Source organism: Oncorhynchus gorbuscha, unplaced genomic scaffold, assembly GCF_021184085.1.
Source record: "Oncorhynchus gorbuscha isolate QuinsamMale2020 ecotype Even-year unplaced genomic scaffold, OgorEven_v1.0 Un_scaffold_1600, whole genome shotgun sequence".
NCBI classification, from domain to species: Eukaryota; Metazoa; Chordata; class Actinopteri; order Salmoniformes; family Salmonidae; genus Oncorhynchus; species Oncorhynchus gorbuscha.
The window spans coordinates 44,738-64,292 of NW_025746332.1; the positions used below are offsets into that span (position 1 = coordinate 44,738).

General features: G+C 48.4%; 1 protein-coding gene across 1 annotated transcript in view; it reads left to right on the forward strand.

The window, feature by feature from the left end:
• The window catches only part of LOC124023344 (nocturnin-like), a 35,405-nt gene that overhangs the window by 14,537 nt on the left and 1,313 nt on the right, over positions 1-19,555 (forward strand). The window contains exon 2 of the mRNA XM_046337856.1: positions 19,190-19,492. Within this exon, the coding sequence (XP_046193812.1) occupies positions 19,190-19,492 (303 nt within the window). The remainder of the gene's footprint in view (positions 1-19,189; positions 19,493-19,555) is intronic.

Sequence of the window (19,555 nt, forward strand, 5' to 3'; positions counted from 1 at the left end):
TCTACTGCTCTGATCTATCCTTCTCTCTCTCTCTGTCTCTCTCTCTCTGTCTACTGCTCTGATCTATCCTTCTCTCTCTCTCTGTCTCTCTCTGTCTGTCTACTGCTCTGATCTATCCTTCTGTCGGTCTGTCTGTCTGTCTGTCTACTGCTCTGATCTATCCTTCTCTGTCTACTGCTCTGATCTATCCTTCTCTCTCTCTGTCTGTCTACTGCTCTGATCTATCCTTCTCTCTGTCTGTCTACTGCTCTGATCTATCCTTCTCTGTCTGTCTGTCTGTCTACTGCTCTGATCTATCCTTCTCTGTCTACTGCTCTGATCTATCCTTCTCTGTCTCTGTCTGTCTACTGCTCTGATCTATCCTTCTCTCTCTCTCTGTCTACTGCTCTGATCTATCCTTCTCTCTCTCTCTGTCTACTGCTCTGATCTATCCTTCTCTCTCTGTCTGTCTGTCTACTGCTCTGATCTATCCTTCTCTCTCTCTCTGTCTGTCTACTGCTCTGATCTATCCTTCTCTCTCTCTCTGTCTACTGCTCTGATCTATCCTTCTCTCTCTGTCTGTCTACTGCTCTGATCTATCCTTCTCTCTCTGTCTGTCTACTGCTCTGATCTATCCTTCTCTCTCTCTCTGTCTCTCTCTCTCTGTCTACTGCTCTGATCTATCCTTCTCTCTCTCTCTGTCTCTCTCTCTCTGTCTACTGCTCTGATCTATCCTTCTCTCTCTCTCTGTCTACTGCTCTGATCTATCCTTCTCTCTCTCTCTGTCTACTGCTCTGATCTATCCTTCTCTCTCTCTCTGTCTACTGCTCTGATCTATCCTTCTCTCTCTCTCTGTCTACTGCTCTGATCTATCCTTCTCTCTCTCTCTGTCTACTGCTCTGATCTATCCTTCTCTCTCTCTCTGTCTACTGCTCTGATCTATCCTTCTCTCTCTCTCTGTCTACTGCTCTGATCTATCCTTCTCTCTCTCTCTGTCTACTGCTCTGATCTATCCTTCTCTCTCTCTCTGTCTACTGCTCTGATCTATCCTTCTCTCTCTGTCTGTCTACTGCTCTGATCTATCCTTCTCTCTCTCTGTCTGTCTACTGCTCTGATCTATCCTTCTCTCTCTCTCTGTCTCTCTCTCTCTGTCTACTGCTCTGATCTATCCTTCTCTCTCTCTCTGTCTCTCTCTCTCTGTCTACTGCTCTGATCTCTCTGTCTCTCTCTCTCTGTCTACTGCTCTGATCTATCCTTCTCTCTCTCTCTCTGTCTACTGCTCTGATCTATCCTTCTCTCTCTCTCTCTGTCTACTGCTCTGATCTATCCTTCTCTCTCTCTCTGTCTACTGCTCTGATCTATCCTTCTCTCTCTGTCTGTCTACTGCTCTGATCTATCCTTCTCTCTCTCTCTGTCTCTCTCTCTCTCTGTCTACTGCTCTGATCTATCCTTCTCTCTCTCTCTGTCTACTGCTCTGATCTATCCTTCTCTCTCTCTCTGTCTACTGCTCTGATCTATCCTTCTCTCTCTCTGTCTGTCTACTGCTCTGATCTATCCTTCTCTCTCTCTCTGTCTCTCTCTCTCTGTCTACTGCTCTGATCTATCCTTCTCTCTCTCTGTCTACTGTCTCTCTCTCTCTGTCTACTGCTCTGATCTCTCTGTCTCTCTCTCTCTGTCTACTGCTCTGATCTATCCTTCTCTCTCTCTGTCTACTGCTCTGATCTATCCTTCTCTCTCTCTGTCTACTGCTCTGATCTATCCTTCTCTCTCTCTGTCTACTGCTCTGATCTATCCTTCTCTCTCTCTGTCTACTGCTCTGATCTATCCTTCTCTCTCTCTGTCTACTGCTCTGATCTATCCTTCTCTCTCTCTGTCTACTGCTCTGATCTATCCTTCTCTCTCTCTGTCTACTGCTCTGATCTATCCTTCTCTCTCTGTCTACTGCTCTGATCTATCCTTCTCTCTCTGTCTACTGCTCTGATCTATCCTTCTCTCTCTGTCTACTGCTCTGATCTATCCTTCTCTCTGTCTACTGCTCTGATCTATCCTTCTCTCTCTCTACTGCTCTGATCTATCCTTCTCTCTCTCTGTCTACTGCTCTGATCTATCCTTCTCTCTCTCTCTGTCTGTCTACTGCTCTGATCTATCCTTCTCTCTCTCTCTGTCTACTGCTCTGATCTATCCTTCTCTCTGTCTGTCTGTCTACTGCTCTGATCTATCCTTCTCTCTGTCTGTCTGTCTACTGCTCTGATCTATCCTTCTCTCTCTCTCTGTCTACTGCTCTGATCTATCCTTCTCTCTGTCTGTCTACTGCTCTGATCTATCCTTCTCTCTCTCTGTCTACTGCTCTGATCTATCCTTCTCTCTCTCTGTCTACTGCTCTGATCTATCCTTCTCTCTGTCTGTCTACTGCTCTGATCTATCCTTCTCTCTGTCTGTCTACTGCTCTGATCTATCCTTCTCTCTGTCTGTCTACTGCTCTGATCTATCCTTCTCTCTGTCTGTCTACTGCTCTGATCTATCCTTCTCTCTCTCTCTGTCTACTGCTCTGATCTATCCTTCTCTCTGTCTGTCTGTCTACTGCTCTGATCTATCCTTCTCTCTGTCTGTCTGTCTACTGCTCTGATCTATCCTTCTCTCTGTCTGTCTGTCTACTGCTCTGATCTATCCTTCTCTCTCTCTCTCTCTGTCTACTGCTCTGATCTATCCTTCTCTCTGTCTGTCTGTCTACTGCTCTGATCTATCCTTCTCTGTCTGTCTGTCTGTCTACTGCTCTGATCTATCCTTCTCTGTCTGTCTGTCTCTGTCTGTCTACTGCTCTGATCTATCCTTCTCTGTCTGTCTGTCTCTCTCTGTCTACTGCTCTGATCTATCCTTCTCTCTCTCTCTGTCTGTCTACTGCTCTGATCTATCCTTCTCTGTCTGTCTGTCTCTCTCTGTCTACTGCTCTGATCTATCCTTCTCTCTCTCTGTCTGTCTACTGCTCTGATCTATCCTTCTCTCTCTCTCTCTCTGTCTACTGCTCTGATCTATCCTTCTCTCTCTCTCTCTCTGTCTACTGCTCTGATCTATCCTTCTCTCTCTCTCTGTCTACTGCTCTGATCTATCCTTCTCTCTGTCTGTCTGTCTACTGCTCTGATCTATCCTTCTCTGTCTGTCTGTCTGTCTGTCTCTCTCTGTCTACTGCTCTGATCTATCCTTCTCTCTCTCTCTGTCTGTCTACTGCTCTGATCTATCCTTCTCTCTCTCTCTGTCTGTCTACTGCTCTGATCTATCCTTCTCTGTCTGTCTGTCTCTGTCTGTCTACTGCTCTGATCTATCCTTCTCTGTCTGTCTGTCTCTCTCTGTCTACTGCTCTGATCTATCCTTCTCTCTCTCTCTCTGTCTACTGCTCTGATCTATCCTTCTCTGTCTGTCTGTCTCTCTCTGTCTACTGCTCTGATCTATCCTTCTCTCTCTCTCTCTGTCTACTGCTCTGATCTATCCTTCTCTCTCTCTCTCTGTCTACTGCTCTGATCTATCCTTCTCTCTCTCTGTCTGTCTACTGCTCTGATCTATCCTTCTCTCTCTCTCTCTCTCTGTCTACTGCTCTGATCTATCCTTCTCTCTCTCTCTGTCTGTCTACTGCTCTGATCTATCCTTCTCTCTCTCTCTGTCTGTCTACTGCTCTGATCTATCCTTCTCTCTCTCTCTGTCTGTCTCTCTCTGTCTACTGCTCTGATCTATCCTTCTCTCTCTCTCTGTCTGTCTACTGCTCTGATCTATCCTTCTCTCTCTCTCTGTCTGTCTACTGCTCTGATCTATCCTTCTCTCTCTGTCTGTCTACTGCTCTGATCTATCCTTCTCTCTCTCTCTGTCTCTCTCTCTCTGTCTACTGCTCTGATCTATCCTTCTCTCTCTCTCTGTCTCTCTCTCTCTGTCTACTGCTCTGATCTATCCTTCTCTCTCTGTCTGTCTCTCTCTGTCTGTCTACTGCTCTGATCTATCCTTCTCTCTCTCTCTGTCTGTCTACTGCTCTGATCTATCCTTCTCTCTGTCTGTCTACTGCTCTGATCTATCCTCCTCTCTCTCTCTGTCTACTGCTCTGATCTATCCTTCTCTCTGTCTGTCTGTCTGATCTGCTCTGATCTATCCTGTCTCTGCTCTGATCTCTTCTCTCTGTCTGTCTACTGCTCTGATCTATCCTTCTCTCTGTCTGTCTGTCTACTGCTCTGATCTATCCTTCTCTCTGTCTGTCTGTCTACTGCTCTGATCTATCCTTCTCTCTCTGTCTCTCTGTCTACTGCTCTGATCTATCCTTCTCTCTGTCTGTCTGTCTACTGCTCTGATCTATCCTTCTCTGTCTGTCTGTCTGTCTCTCTCTGTCTACTGCTCTGATCTATCCTTCTCTCTCTCTCTCTGTCTACTGCTCTGATCTATCCTTCTCTCTCTCTCTGTCTGTCTACTGCTCTGATCTATCCTTCTCTGTCTGTCTGTCTCTCTCTGTCTACTGCTCTGATCTATCCTTCTCTCTCTCTGTCTGTCTACTGCTCTGATCTATCCTTCTCTCTCTCTCTGTCTACTGCTCTGATCTATCCTTCTCTCTCTCTCTCTCTGTCTACTGCTCTGATCTATCCTTCTCTCTCTCTCTGTCTACTGCTCTGATCTATCCTTCTCTCTGTCTGTCTGTCTACTGCTCTGATCTATCCTTCTCTGTCTGTCTGTCTGTCTGTCTCTCTCTGTCTACTGCTCTGATCTATCCTTCTCTCTCTCTCTGTCTGTCTACTGCTCTGATCTATCCTTCTCTCTCTCTCTGTCTGTCTACTGCTCTGATCTATCCTTCTCTGTCTGTCTGTCTCTGTCTGTCTACTGCTCTGATCTATCCTTCTCTGTCTGTCTGTCTCTCTCTGTCTACTGCTCTGATCTATCCTTCTCTCTCTCTCTCTGTCTACTGCTCTGATCTATCCTTCTCTGTCTGTCTGTCTCTCTCTGTCTACTGCTCTGATCTATCCTTCTCTCTCTCTCTCTGTCTACTGCTCTGATCTATCCTTCTCTCTCTCTCTCTGTCTACTGCTCTGATCTATCCTTCTCTCTCTCTGTCTGTCTACTGCTCTGATCTATCCTTCTCTCTCTCTCTCTCTCTGTCTACTGCTCTGATCTATCCTTCTCTCTCTCTCTGTCTGTCTACTGCTCTGATCTATCCTTCTCTCTCTCTCTGTCTCTCTCTCTCTGTCTACTGCTCTGATCTATCCTTCTCTCTCTCTGTCTACTGCTCTGATCTATCCTTCTCTCTCTCTGTCTACTGCTCTGATCTATCCTTCTCTCTCTCTCTGTCTACTGCTCTGATCTATCCTTCTCTCTCTCTCTGTCTACTGCTCTGATCTATCCTTCTCTCTCTCTCTGTCTACTGCTCTGATCTATCCTTCTCTCTCTCTCTGTCTGTCTACTGCTCTGATCTATCCTTCTCTGTCTGTCTACTGCTCTGATCTATCCTTCTCTGTCTGTCTGTCTGTCTGTCTGTCTGTCTGTCTGTCTGTCTGTCTGTCTGTCTGTCTGTCTGTCTGTCTGTCTCTCTCTGTCTACTGCTCTGATCTATCCTTCTCTCTCTCTCTGTCTGTCTACTGCTCTGATCTATCCTTCTCTGTCTGTCTGTCTCTGTCTGTCTACTGCTCTGATCTATCCTTCTCTGTCTGTCTGTCTCTCTCTGTCTACTGCTCTGATCTATCCTTCTCTCTCTCTCTCTGTCTACTGCTCTGATCTATCCTTCTCTCTCTCTCTCTGTCTACTGCTCTGATCTATCCTTCTCTCTCTCTCTCTGTCTACTGCTCTGATCTATCCTTCTCTCTCTCTCTGTCTCTCTCTCTCTGTCTACTGCTCTGATCTATCCTTCTCTCTCTCTCTGTCTGTCTACTGCTCTGATCTATCCTTCTCTCTCTGTCTACTGCTCTGATCTATCCTTCTCTCTCTCTCTGTCTCTCTCTGTCTGTCTACTGCTCTGATCTATCCTTCTCTCTCTCTCTCTGTCTACTGCTCTGATCTATCCTTCTCTCTCTCTGTCTGTCTATTGCTCTGATCTATACTTCTCTCTGTCTGTCTGTCTACTGCTCTGATCTATCCTTTTGTCTGTCTGTCTGTCTACTGCTCTGATCTGCCCTTCTCTCTCTCTCTGTCTGTCTACTGCTCTGATCTATCCTTCTCTCTCTCTGTCTGTCTACTGCTCTGATCTATCCTTCTCTCTCTCTGTCTGTCTACTGCTCTGATCTATCCTTCTCTCTCTCTCTGTCTGTCTACTGCTCTGATCTATCCTTCTCTCTCTCTCTCTGTCTACTGCTCTGATCTAATCTTCTCTCTGTCTGTCTGTCTACTGCTCGGATCTATCCTTCTCTCTCTCTCTCTGTCTGTCTACTGCTCGGATCTATCCTTCTCTCTCTCTCTCTGTCTGTCTACTGCTCGGATCTATCCTTCTCTCTCTCTCTCTGTCTGTCTACTGCTCGGATCTATCCTTCTCTCTCTCTCTCTGTCTGTCTACTGCTCGGATCTATCCTTCTCTCTCTCCCTCTGTCTACTGCTCTGATCTAATCTTCTCTCTGTCTGTCTGTCTACTGCTCGGATCTATCCTTCTCTCTCTGTCTGTCTGTCTGTCTACTGCTCTGATCTATCCTTCTCTCTCTGTCTGTCTGTCTGTCTACTGCTCTGATCTATCCTTCTCTCTCTCTCTGTCTGTCTGTCTACTGCTCTGATCTATCCTTCTCTCTCTCTCTCTCTGTCTGTCTACTGCTCTGATCTATCCTTCTCTCAGTCTGTCTGTCTACTGCTCTGACAGTTAGACATGAGAGGAGAGGAGAGGACAGTTGGACATGAGAGGACAGTTAGACATGAGAGGAGAGGAGAGGACAGTTGGACATGAGAGGACAGTTGGACATGAGAGGACAGTTGGACATGAGAGGACAGTTGGACATGAGAGGACAGTTGGACATGAGAGGACAGTTGGACATGAGAGGACAGTTAGACATGAGGGGAGAGGACAGTTAGACATGAGGGGAGAGGACAGTTAGACATGAGGGGAGAGGACAGTTAGACATGAGGGGAGAGGACAGTTGGACATGAGGGGAGAGGACAGTTGGACATGATAGGACAGTTAGACATGAGAGGATAGGACAGTTAGGAGAGTTAGACATGAGAGGAGAGGATAGGACAGTTAGACATGATGAGAGAGAATAGGACAGTTAGACATGAGAGGAGAGGACAGTTGGACATGATAGGACAGTTAGACATGATGAGAGAGAATAGGACAGTTAGACATGATGAGAGAGAATAGGACAGTTAGACATGATGAGAGAGAATAGGACAGTTAGACATGATGAGAGAGAATAGGACAGTTAGACATGATGAGAGAGGATAGGACAGTTAGACATGAGAGGAGAGGACAGTTAGACATGAGAGGAGAGGAGAGGACAGTTGGACATGATAGGACAGTTAGACATGAGAGGAGAGGACAGTTAGACATGAGAGGAGAGGACAGTTAGACATGAGAGGAGAGGACAGTTAGACATGAGAGGAGAGGACAGTTAGACATGAGAGGAGAGGACAGTTAGACATGAGAGGAGAGGACAGTTAGACATGAGAGGAGAGGACAGTTAGACATGAGAGGAGAGGACAGTTAGACATGAGAGGAGAGGACAGTTAGACATGAGGGGAGAGGACAGTTAGACATGAGGGGAGAGGACAGTTAGACATGAGGGGAGAGGACAGTTAGACATGAGGGGAGAGGACAGTTAGACATGAGGGGAGAGGACAGTTAGACATGAGGGGAGAGGACAGTTAGACATGAGGGGAGAGGACAGTTAGACATGAGGGGAGAGGACAGTTAGACATGAGGGGAGAGGACAGTTAGACATGAGGGGAGAGGACAGTTAGACATGAGGGGAGAGGACAGTTGGACATGAGGGGAGAGGACAGTTGGACATGATAGGACAGTTAGACATGAGAGGATAGGACAGTTAGGAGAGTTAGACATGAGAGGAGAGGATAGGACAGTTAGACATGATGAGAGAGAATAGGACAGTTAGACATGAGAGGAGAGGACAGTTGGACATGATAGGACAGTTAGACATGAGAGGATAGGACAGTTAGACATGATGAGAGAGAATAGGACAGTTAGGAGAGGATAGGACAGTTAGACATGAGAGGAGAGGATAGGACAGTTGGAGAGGATAGGACAGTTAGACATGAGAGGATAGGACAGTTAGACATGAGTGGAGAGGACAGTTAGACATGAAGGGAGAGGACAGTTAGACATGATGAGAGAGAATAGGACAGTTAGGAGAGGATAGGACAGTTAGACATGAGAGGAGAGGATAGGACAGTTAGACATGAGAGGAGAGGATAGGACAGTTAGACATGAGAGGAGAGGACAGTTGGACATGATAGGACAGTTAGACATGAGAGGAGAGGACAGTTAGACATGATGAGAGAGAATAGGACAGTTAGGAGAGGATAGGACAGTTAGACATGAGAGGAGAGGACAGTTAGACATGAGAGGAGAGGAGAGGACAGTTGGACAAGATAGGACAGTTGGACATGATAGGAGAGGACAGTTAGACATGAGAGGAGAGGACAGTTAGACATGAGAGGAGAGGACAGTTAGACATGAGAGGAGAGGACAGTTAGACATGAGAGGAGAGGACAGTTAGACATGAGAGGAGAGGACAGTTAGACATGAGAGGAGAGGACAGTTAGACATGAGAGGAGAGGACAGTTAGACATGAGGGGAGAGGACAGTTAGACATGAGGGGAGAGGACAGTTAGACATGAGGGGAGAGGACAGTTAGACATGAGGGGAGAGGACAGTTAGACATGAGAGGAGAGGACAGTTAGACATGATGAGAGAGAATAGGACAGTTAGGAGAGGATAGGACAGTTAGACATGAGAGGAGAGGATAGGACAGTTGGACATGATAGGACAGTTGGACATGATAGGACAGTTGGACATGATAGGACAGTTGGACATGATAGGACAGTTGGACATGATAGGACAGTTGGACATGATAGGACAGTTGGACATGATGGGACAGTTGGACATGAGAGGACAGTTGGACATGAGAGGATAGGACAGTTAGACATGATGAGAGAGTGGTCGCATCTGCACGTCGCTCCAACGGGTAGTATAACTTTTTCATTATATTTCATTATATCACAACGGTTTGATTTGTCTTATCTTAGCAATTTCTTCTCAACTAGCTACATAGCCGTCTTTGTATCAAAGATAATTGCGTAATTATCGTATTTCGCCGTCCTAACGTAGTCTTCACTAGCCAGCTAGCTAGCCAGCTAGCTAGCTAGCTAACGTCCACTGATTAGCTGCACTGGAGAAACTATTACACTCAACTGAACGACTTGATTAGTTTAGTGTTAGCTAGCTACATAGCTGTCTTTGCTGTCTTCGTATCATCGTATCCAAGATAATTGTGTTGTTTAGGTTTAGAGTGTGTAGTCTTAGAGTGATTATCTTAATTTACCGAGGTTAGCTAGCCAGCTATTTGTCGTCCTTAACGTAGGTGACTCTGCTAGCTAGCCAACAGCTAGCCAACGCTAGCCAACGTCTTCTGTATAGAACTCAACTACCCGGTCGCACTCACAGGTAGTATCACATTTTCACTTCATTTCATTACATTTCATTACAGTACAACGGTTTGATTTGTTTGATCGTAGCTAGCTACTTAGCTAGCTACATAGCCGTCTTTGTATCAAAGATAATTGTGTAGTCTAGAGCGATTTTCTAGGTTCGCTAGCCATCTATTGTCGTTCTTTTAACGCAACGTAACGTAAACAACACTGCTAGCTAGCCTGCTAGCCCCCGAATAGCAACACTGCAGAAACTATTACACTCAACGGAACGACTTGATTAGTGTAGTGTCAACAACGCACCCACTGCCAGCTGGCCTACTTCAGCAGTACTGTATCATTTTAATCATTTTAGTCAATAAGATTCTTGCTACGTAGCTTAACTTTCTGAACATTCGAGACGTGTAGTCCACTTGTCATTCCAATCTCCTTTGCATTAGCGTAGCCTCTTCTGTAGCCTGTCAACTATGTGTCTGTTTATCCCTGTTCTCTCCTCTCTGCACAGACCATACAAACGCTCCTCACCGCGTGGCCGCGCCACCCTACTCTGGTGGTCCCAGCGCGCACGACCCACGTGGAGTTCCAGGTCTCCGGTAGCCTCTGGAACTGCCAATCTGCGGTCAACAAGGCAGAGTTCATCTCAGCCTATGCCTCCCTCCAGTCCCTCGACTTCTTGGCACTGACGGAAACATGGATCACCACAGACAACACTGCTACTCCTACTGCTCTCTCTTCGTCCGCCCACGTGTTCTCGCACACCCCGAGAGCGTCTGGTCAGCGGGGTGGTGGCACCGGGATCCTCATCTCTCCCAAGTGGTCATTCTCTCTTTCTCCCCTTACCCATCTGTCTATCGCCTCCTTTGAATTCCATGCTGTCACAGTTACTAGCCCTTTCAAGCTTAACATCCTTATCATTTATCGCCCTCCAGGTTCCCTCGGAGAGTTCATCAATGAGCTTGATGCCTTGATAAGCTCCTTTCCTGAGGACGGCTCACCTCTCACAGTTCTGGGCGACTTTAACCTCCCCACGTCTACCTTTGACTCTTTCCTCTCTGCCTCCTTCTTTCCACTCCTCTCCTCTTTTGACCTCACCCTCTCACCTTCCCCCTACTCACAAGGCAGGCAATACGCTCAACCTCATCTTTACTAGATGCTGTTCTTCCACTAACCTCATTGCAACTCCCCTCCAAGTCTCCGACCACTGCCTTGTATCCTTTTCCCTCTCGCTCTCATCCAACACCTCCCACACTGCCCCTACTCGGATGGTATCGCGCCGTCCCAACCTTCGCTCTCTCTCCCCCGCTACTCTCTCCTCTTCCATCCTATCATCTCTTCCCTCCGCTCAAACCTTCTCCCACCTATCTCCTGATTCTGCCTCCTCAACCCTCCTCTCCTCCCTCTCTGCATCCCTTGACTCTCTATGTCCCCTATCCTCCAGGCCGGCTCGGTCCTCCCCTCCCGCTCCGTGGCTCGATGACTCATTGCGAGCTCACAGAACAGGGCTCCGGGCAGCCGAGCGGAAATGGAGGAAAACTCGCCTCCCTGCGGACCTGGCATCCTTTCACTCCCTCCTCTCTACATTTTCCTCCTCTGTCTCTGCTGCTAAAGCCACTTTCTACCACGCTAAATTCCAAGCATCTGCCTCTAACCCTAGGAAGCTCTTTGCTACCTTCTCCTCCCTCCTGAATCCTCCGCCCCCTCCCCCTCCTCCCTCTCTGCAGATGACTTCGTCAACCATTTTGAAAAGAAGGTCGACGACATCCGATCCTCGTTTGCTAAGTCAAACGACACCGCTGGTTCTGCTCACACTGCCCTACCCTGTGCTCTGACCTCTTTCTCCCTCTCTCTCCAGATGAAATCTCGCGTCTTGTGACGGCCGGCCGCCCAACAACCTGCCCGCTTGACCCTATCCCCTCCTCTCTTCTCCAGACCATTTCCGGAGACCTTCTCCCTTACCTCACCTCGCTCATCAACTCATCCCTGACCGTTGGCTACGTCCCTTCCGTCTTCAAGAGAGCGAGAGTTGCACCCCTTCTGAAAAAACCTACACTCGATCCCTCCGATGTCAACAATTACAGACCAGTATCCCTTTCTTTTCTCTCCAAAACTCTTGAACGTGCCGTCCTTGGCCAGCTCTCCCGCTATCTCTCTCTGAATGACCTTCTTGATCCAAATCAGTCAGGTTTCAAGACTAGTCATTCAACTGAGACTGCTCTCCTCTGTATCACGGAGGCGCTCCGCACTGCTAAAGCTAACTCTCTCTCCTCTGCTCTCATCCTTCTAGATCTATCGGCTGCCTTCGATACTGTGAACCATCAGATCCTCCTCTCCACCCTCTCCGAGTTGGGCATCTCCGGCGCGGCCCACGCTTGGATTGCGTCCTACCTGACAGGTCGCTCCTACCAGGTGGCGTGGCGAGAATCTGTCTCCTCACCACGCGCTCTCACCACTGGTGTCCCCAGGGCTCTGTTCTTGGCCCTCTCCTATTCTCGCTATACACCAAGTCACTTGGCTCTGTCATAACCTCACATGGTCTCTCTTATCATTGCTATGCAGACGACACACAATTAATCTTCTCCTTTCCCCCTTCTGATGACCAGGTGGCGAATCGCATCTCTGCATGTCTGGCAGACATATCAGTGTGGATGACGGATCACCACCTCAAGCTGAACCTCGGCAAGACGGAGCTGCTCTTCCTCCCGGGGAAGGACTGCCCGTTCCATGATCTCGCCATCACGGTTGACAACTCCATTGTGTCCTCCTCCCAGAGCGCCAAGAACCTTGGCGTGATCCTGGACAACACCCTGTCGTTCTCAACTAACATCAAGGCGGTGGCCCGTTCCTGTAGGTTCATGCTCTACAACATCCGCAGAGTACGACCCTGCCTCACACAGGAAGCGGCGCAGGTCCTAATCCAGGCACTTGTCATCTCCCGTCTGGATTACTGCAACTAGCTGTTGGCTGGGCTCCCTGCCTGTGCCATTAAACCCCTTCAACTCATCCAGAACGCCGCAGCCCGTCTGGTGTTCAACCTTCCCAAGTTCTCTCACGTCACCCCGCTCCTCCGTTCTCTCCACTGGCTTCCAGTTGAAGCTCGCATCCGCTACAAGACCATGGTGCTTGCCTACGGAGCTGTGAGGGGAACAGCACCTCAGTACCTCCAGGCTCTGATCAGGCCCTACACCCAAACAAGGGCACTGCGTTCATCCACCTCTGGCCTGCTCGCCTCCCTACCACTGAGGAAGTACAGCTCCCGCTCAGCCCAGTCAAAACTGTTCGCTGCCCTGGCCCCCCAATGGTGGAACAAACTCCCTCACGACGCCAGGACAGCGGAGTCAATCACCACCTTCCGGAGACACCTGAAACCCCACCTCTTTAAGGAATACCTAGGATAGGTTAAGTAATCCCTCTCACCCCACCCCCCTAAATTTTAGATGCACTATTGTTAAGTGACTGTCCCACTGGATGTCATAAGGTGAATGCACCAATTTGTAAGTCGCTCTGGATAAGAGCGTCTGCTAAATGACTTAAATGTAAATGTAAAAAAGAATAGGACAGTTAGGAGAGGATAGGACAGTTAGACATGAGAGGAGAGGATAGGACAGTTAGACATGAGAGGAGAGGACAGTTGGACATGATAGGACAGTTAGACATGAGAGGATAGGACAGTTAGACATGATGAGAGAGAATAGGACAGTTAGGAGAGGATAGGACAGTTAGACATGAGAGGAGAGGATAGGACAGTTAGGAGAGGATAGGACAGTTAGGAGAGGATAGGACAGTTGGGAGAGGATAGGACAGTTGGGAGAGGATAGGACAGTTGGGAGAGGATAGGACAGTTGGGAGAGGATAGGACAGTTGGGAGAGGATAGGACAGTTGGGAGAGGATAGGACAGTTGGGAGAGGATAGGACAGTTAGACATGAGAGGATAGGACAGTTAGACATGAGAGGATAGGACAGTTAGACATGAGAGGATAGGACAGTTAGACATGAGAGGATAGGACAGTTAGACATGAGAGGATAGGACAGTTAGGACATGATGGGAGAGGAGAAGACATGATGGGAGAGGATAGGACAGTTAGACATGATGGGAGAGGATAGGACAGTTAGACATGATGGGAGAGGAGAAGACAGTTCGGAGAGGATAGGACAGTTAGACATGATGGGAGAGGAGAGTTAGGACATGATGGGAGAGGAGAAGACAGTTCGGAGAGGATAGGACAGTTAGACATGATAGGAGAGGATAGGACAGTTAGGACATGATGGGAGAGGAGAAGCCAGTTCGGAGAGGATAGGACAGTTAGACATGATAGGAGAGGACAGTTAGGACATGATGGGAGAGAAGACAGTTAGGAGAAGATAGGACAGTTAGGAGAGGATAGGACAGTGACACAATATGAAGTGGAACATTTTAATTTCTGAAATGCTTGAATACATGTGTTTTTCCTACGTCATCTGTGGTCAGGAACATGAGCAGATACAACGGGTCTGTGGACATCTCAAGTCACCGTTCTGTCTCAGGACGTATTGAGGAACTGTGTGTGACGCTGAAGTGGCTGTTAGCTAGTGACTGGCATTGATTCCACTAACTCTGTTATCATGAACCAAACCACAAACCCTGTGTGGTGAAATAACCCTCCCTACGTCTGTTTATACAAGAACGCACCCTGTGTGTGTGAATCAGCGGTTGAGATTGTGTAGCTTTATATCCTGTCCCCAAGCACATGATCTGTGGTGACTCCTCATAGGGACTGCTGCCCTCACTTCTTCCTAATCTCTCTCTCTCTCCCTTCCCTCTTTCTGTTCTCCCTCCTGCCCGCCCGCCCGCCTCCTCCCTCCCGCCTGCCCTCACTCCCTCCTAATCTCTCTCTCTCTCCCTTCCCTCTTTCTGTTCTCCCTCCTGCCCGCCTTCTCTCCCGCCTTCTCTCCCGCCTGCCCTCACTCCCTCCTAATCTATCTCTCTCCCTTCCCTCTTTCTGTTCGCCCTCCCTCCCTCCCTCCCTCTGGGTTATAAAGGTGTAGTGAACATTGAGCTCACTCAGAAACACACTGAGTACGTCTCTCACACACTCGACGAGAGACACCAAGTGTTTATCATCCGTTATCAGAAGTTGAGCAACATTTTACTGCCGGTTCTTTCTCAAGACTGTCAGTCAGACGGAAGCAAGAGACGGATGGAAACTATGGGTGAGCATGACTGGGGGGTCTTTATTCAACTCTTGTGTTAGCATATTGGTTTATATTGGTCGCATGACTGTAATGTGGGAACTTGTACTGGGTGAGCATGACTGGGGGTCTTTATTCAACTCTTGTGTTAGCAGGTTTATATTGGTCGTTGTACTGGGGAACTATTGGTGAGCATGACTGGGGGGTCTTTATTCAACTCTTGTGTTAGCAGGTTTATATTGGTCGTTGTACTGGGAAAGGTTCTCTTACGTCTGAGGTGACTTGTTGCAGATGGGGATTATCTGACAGTGAATTAAAAGGGGAGAACCAGTCCGCTGCACAAGGACCACTGGAGTTTATTGAACTCCTGGATGTTGTCATGCAATAGATGAATTCTCCTTCATATTGTTGTGGATATCCTCATGTTTGGGTAGAACGGGTCGTGTGATGTAGTCTGCTCCTTGTTTGGTTGAGAGCGGAGTTGTTGGGGGAGGGGTGTTCTATTTCACCCAATAAGGTCAGACTTTGCGAGGGCCCCTAGTGGGTCAACACAGAGGTTGTTTATGTTGTCTTGGTCACTGTTCAGGTGAACCAAGGGACTGGGATGCTAGCGACATCTCTCTGTATGTAGACTCTGTTGTCTTTCTGTGATGAGTCTTCAGAGCTGCCAATCATTTAGATGGAGGGACTTCGTTCAGAACGAGGTGCAGTAGTGATTCAGATGTGTTTAGGCTGGGGTCGGAGGCTGGGGGTCGGAGGCTGGGGGTCGGAGGCTGGGGGTCGGAGGCTGGGGGTCGGAGACTAGGGGTCAGAGACTAGGGGTCCTGTTGATAAATATCCATATGATGCATGTGGTTAATTTGTCAGAAACTAGGGGTCGGAGACTAGGGGTCGGAGACTAGGGGTCAGAGACTAGGGGTCCTGTTGGAAAATATCCATATGATACATGTGGTTAATTTGTCAGCGACTGACACACACACTGAACATGTAGACCGACGTGCAGTATTTGTTTAAGAGCAAAACCTTTATCCATCACTGTGTCTGACCTGGTTACCATAGCTCTGGTTCAAACCATGCACCTGGTCATCACACCCTGGTAAACAGCCATGTCCTGGTCTCAGAGCAACAGGTAGGGACATGTGGTGTGTCCTCAGGACATATGGGCCAGTATGAGATCCTCAGGACATATGGGCCAGTATGAGATCCTCAGGACATATGGGCCAGTATGAGATCCTCAGGACATATGGGGGTCCTTGTGGTCCTTCTGTAGCTCAGTTGGTAGAGCATGGCGCTTGTAACGCCAGGGTAGTGGGTTCGATCCCCGGGACCACCCATACGTAGAATCTATGCACACATGACTGTAAGTCGCTTTGGATAAAAGCGTCTGCTAAATGGCATATATATATATATATATACATATGGGCCAGTATGAGATCCTCAGGACATATGGGCCAGTATGAGATCCTCAGGACATATGGGCCAGTATGAGATCGTCAGGAATCAGCAATAGAACAAACAGCAGATAGTAAAACTGCTGGCCACTGACTGTTTCTGGACGGCTATTGGTCTTGGCACAGATATTAGGTTTTAGTGGTAATGTCAACAATAGGTCTGTTTGTTGCTTAGTAACCTACCTAATAGTTTTAGGTTTTGATTTACTCATACATTCTTTTTTATTTAACTTTATTTAACTTGGCAAGTCAGTGAACAACTGCTCCTCTTGGGAGCCTAAACCCCAGTTAGGTCAGATTCACCATTCACAGATCTAGGATCAGATCACCCTTCCCCTTTTACATGGGTTGATTCACCATTCACAGATCTAGGATCAGATCACCCTTCCCCTTTTACATGGGTTGATTCACCATTCACAGATCTAGGATCAGATCACCCTTCGCCTGACATAACCTTTTACCTTCATGAGGTTAATAACCATACTCACCCTAGATCAGTATTGAGGTAGAGAGATACTAATGTCAGGGGACTAGATGAGGCTAATCCAGTTCAACTGAAGGCTATCACAGGTTCAACTAGAATTTAGAAACAATGAAGACAGAGCTGACAGCTGGGAGATGTAGTCCAACGACAAGCTGCCATTAGACTGGGAGATGTAGACCTTTATAAACTGAGCCTTACTGGTTCATGTGAGAGCTGGGAGATGTAGTCCTTTATAAACTGAGCCTTACTGGTTCATGTGAGAGCTGGGAGATGTAGTCCTTTATAAACTGAGCCTTACTGGTTCATGTGAGAGCTGGGAGATGTAGTCCTTTATAAACTGAGCCTTACTGGTTCATGTGAGAGCTGGGAGATGTAGTCCTTTATAAACTGAGCCTTACTGGTTCATGTGAGAGCTGGGAGATGTAGTCCTACTAGAAACTGAGCCTTACTGGTTCATGTGAGAGCTGGGAGATGTAGTCCTTTATAAACTGAGCCTTACTGGTTCATGTGAGAGCTGGGAGATGTAGTCCTTTATAAACTGAGCCTTACTGGTTCATGTGAGAGCTGGGAGATGTAGTCCTACTAGAAACTGAGCCTTACTGTTTCATGTGAGAGCTGGGAGATGTAGTCCTTTATAAACTGAGCCTTACTGTTTCATGTGAGAGCTGGGAGATGTAGTCCTTTATAAACTGAGCCTCACTGTTTCATGTGAGAGCTGAGAGATGTAGTCCTTTATAAGCTGAGCCTTACTGGTTCATGTGAGAGCTGGGAGATGTAGTCCTTTATAAACTGAGCCTTACTGGTTCATGTGTCCAGAGAGGGCAAAAAGAGGAACACGCAGTCAGCTGACAGTCATGTTTATCTCACAGCATACTGTTGTCCATGCGCTCACACACACAGTCACTACAAACTGAGCTGTAGGGTCACTGGTGCATGTGACTAGTTGAGAGTAAAGAGGAACTGGCACACAAACTGACAGCAGAGAAATAAATAGTACACACACACACACCACACCACACCACACCACACCACACCACACCACACCACACCACACATTGACCGACTGAAAGTAGAGCAAGACGGAGGCAAGAACACACACTATAAAATAAATAATAATAATAATAATAATAATAATAATAATGGAGGAAGGAGACACTCATCTGTCTGAAACCAGAGAAGAGACACACTATGGAGGAAGGGGAGACACACACTCCTTCATAGCACACAGAGCTACTGTTGTCCCAGGACAAGGTAAGGCACATCAGCCAGCTGTGGCAGTCAGAACCAGCTAACAAGCAGTCTTTCTGTATCCACACATGAACTGAACCACACAATTTTCCTTGCAAACACACACACCGTTTGAAAGTCCACCCATAGATGTCCTATTCAGATAGTTGGGAGTGAGGCCCAGAACCAGGCGCGTGGGGAGTGAGGCCCAGAACCAGGCGCGTGGGGAGTGAGGCCCAGAACCAGGCGCGTGGGGAGTGAGGCCCAGAACCAGGCGCGTGGGGAGTGAGGCCCAGAACCAGGCGCGTGGGGAGTGAGGCCCAGAACCAGGCGCGTGGGGGGGAGTGAGGCCGCGTGGGGAGTGAGGCCCAGAACCAGGCGCGTGGGGAGTGAGGCCCAGAACCAGGCGCGTGGGGAGTGAGGCCCAGAACCAGGCGCGTGGGGAGTGAGGCCCAGAACCAGGCGCGTGGGGAGTGAGGCCCAGAACCAGGCGCGTGGGGAGTGAGGCCCAGAACCAGGCGCGTGGGGAGTGAGGCCCAGGGTTCGCAGGACTTTTCCCTAGAGACTGACACCTATTTCTGGGATGGAATCAACCTCAGGCTACCCTTGTTGGCCCTTTGTGTGGTTCTATGTTGTGGGGATCACTGAGAGTTGTGGTTAAAATAGTTTGGGACTTGGTATTGGATTAAAGTGTCCTGTGAAATATCATGTTATTGTTGTAACTCAACTCCTACAATGTTTCTCCCTACACCCTCTCTCTCTGTCTCTCTCTGTCTCTCTCTGTCTGTCTCTCTCTGTCTGTCTCTCTCTCTGTCTCTCTCTGTCTCTCTCTCTCTCTCTCTCTCTGTCTCTCTCTGTCTCTCGCTCTCTCTGTCTGTCTCGCTCTCTCTGTCTGTCTCGCTCTCTCTGTCTGTCTCGCTCTCTCTGTCTGTCTCGCTCTCTCTGTCTGTCTCGCTCTCTCTGTCTGTCTCGCTCTCTCTGTCTGTCTCGCTCTCTCTGTCTGTCTCGCTCTCTCTGTCTGTCTCGCTCTCTCTGTCTGTCTCGCTCTCTCTGTCTGTCTCGCTCTCTCTGTCTGTCTCGCTCTCTCTGTCTGTCTCGCTCTCTCTGTCTGTCTCGCTCTCTCTGTCTGTCTCGCTCTCTCTGTCTGTCTCGCTCTCTCTGTCTGTCTCGCTCTCTCTGTGTCTCGCTCTCTCTGTGTCTCGCTCTCTCTGTGTCTCGCTCTCTCTCTGTCTCTCTCTCTCTGTCTGTCTCTCTGTCTCTCTCTCTGTCTCTCTCCAGTGTGTCCAATGGGCAGTGGTGCCAGTAGACTCTACAGCTCCCTGGCCCAGACCCTAGTCAACAACAACACCACTACCACGCCCCTGGCCCAGCACCCCTCCCCCTCACAGGGGTGTCATTCTCCCCCGGGGGGGCACCCCCTGGAGCTGCTGAGGGAGTGTGAGGAGGCTCTACGGGACAGGCCTCCTCGCCTCCTCAGAGCCTTCATCTGCCCCGGGGAGGGAGAGGTGGACAGGGAGGAAGTGGACAACGATGCCACCCAGAGGACCATCAGAGTTATGCAGTGGAACATACTGGCTCAAGGTAAATATGGTTCTTAATTGTAGCAAAAATAGTCATGAACATTTAATCTCATTCAGGGTTATT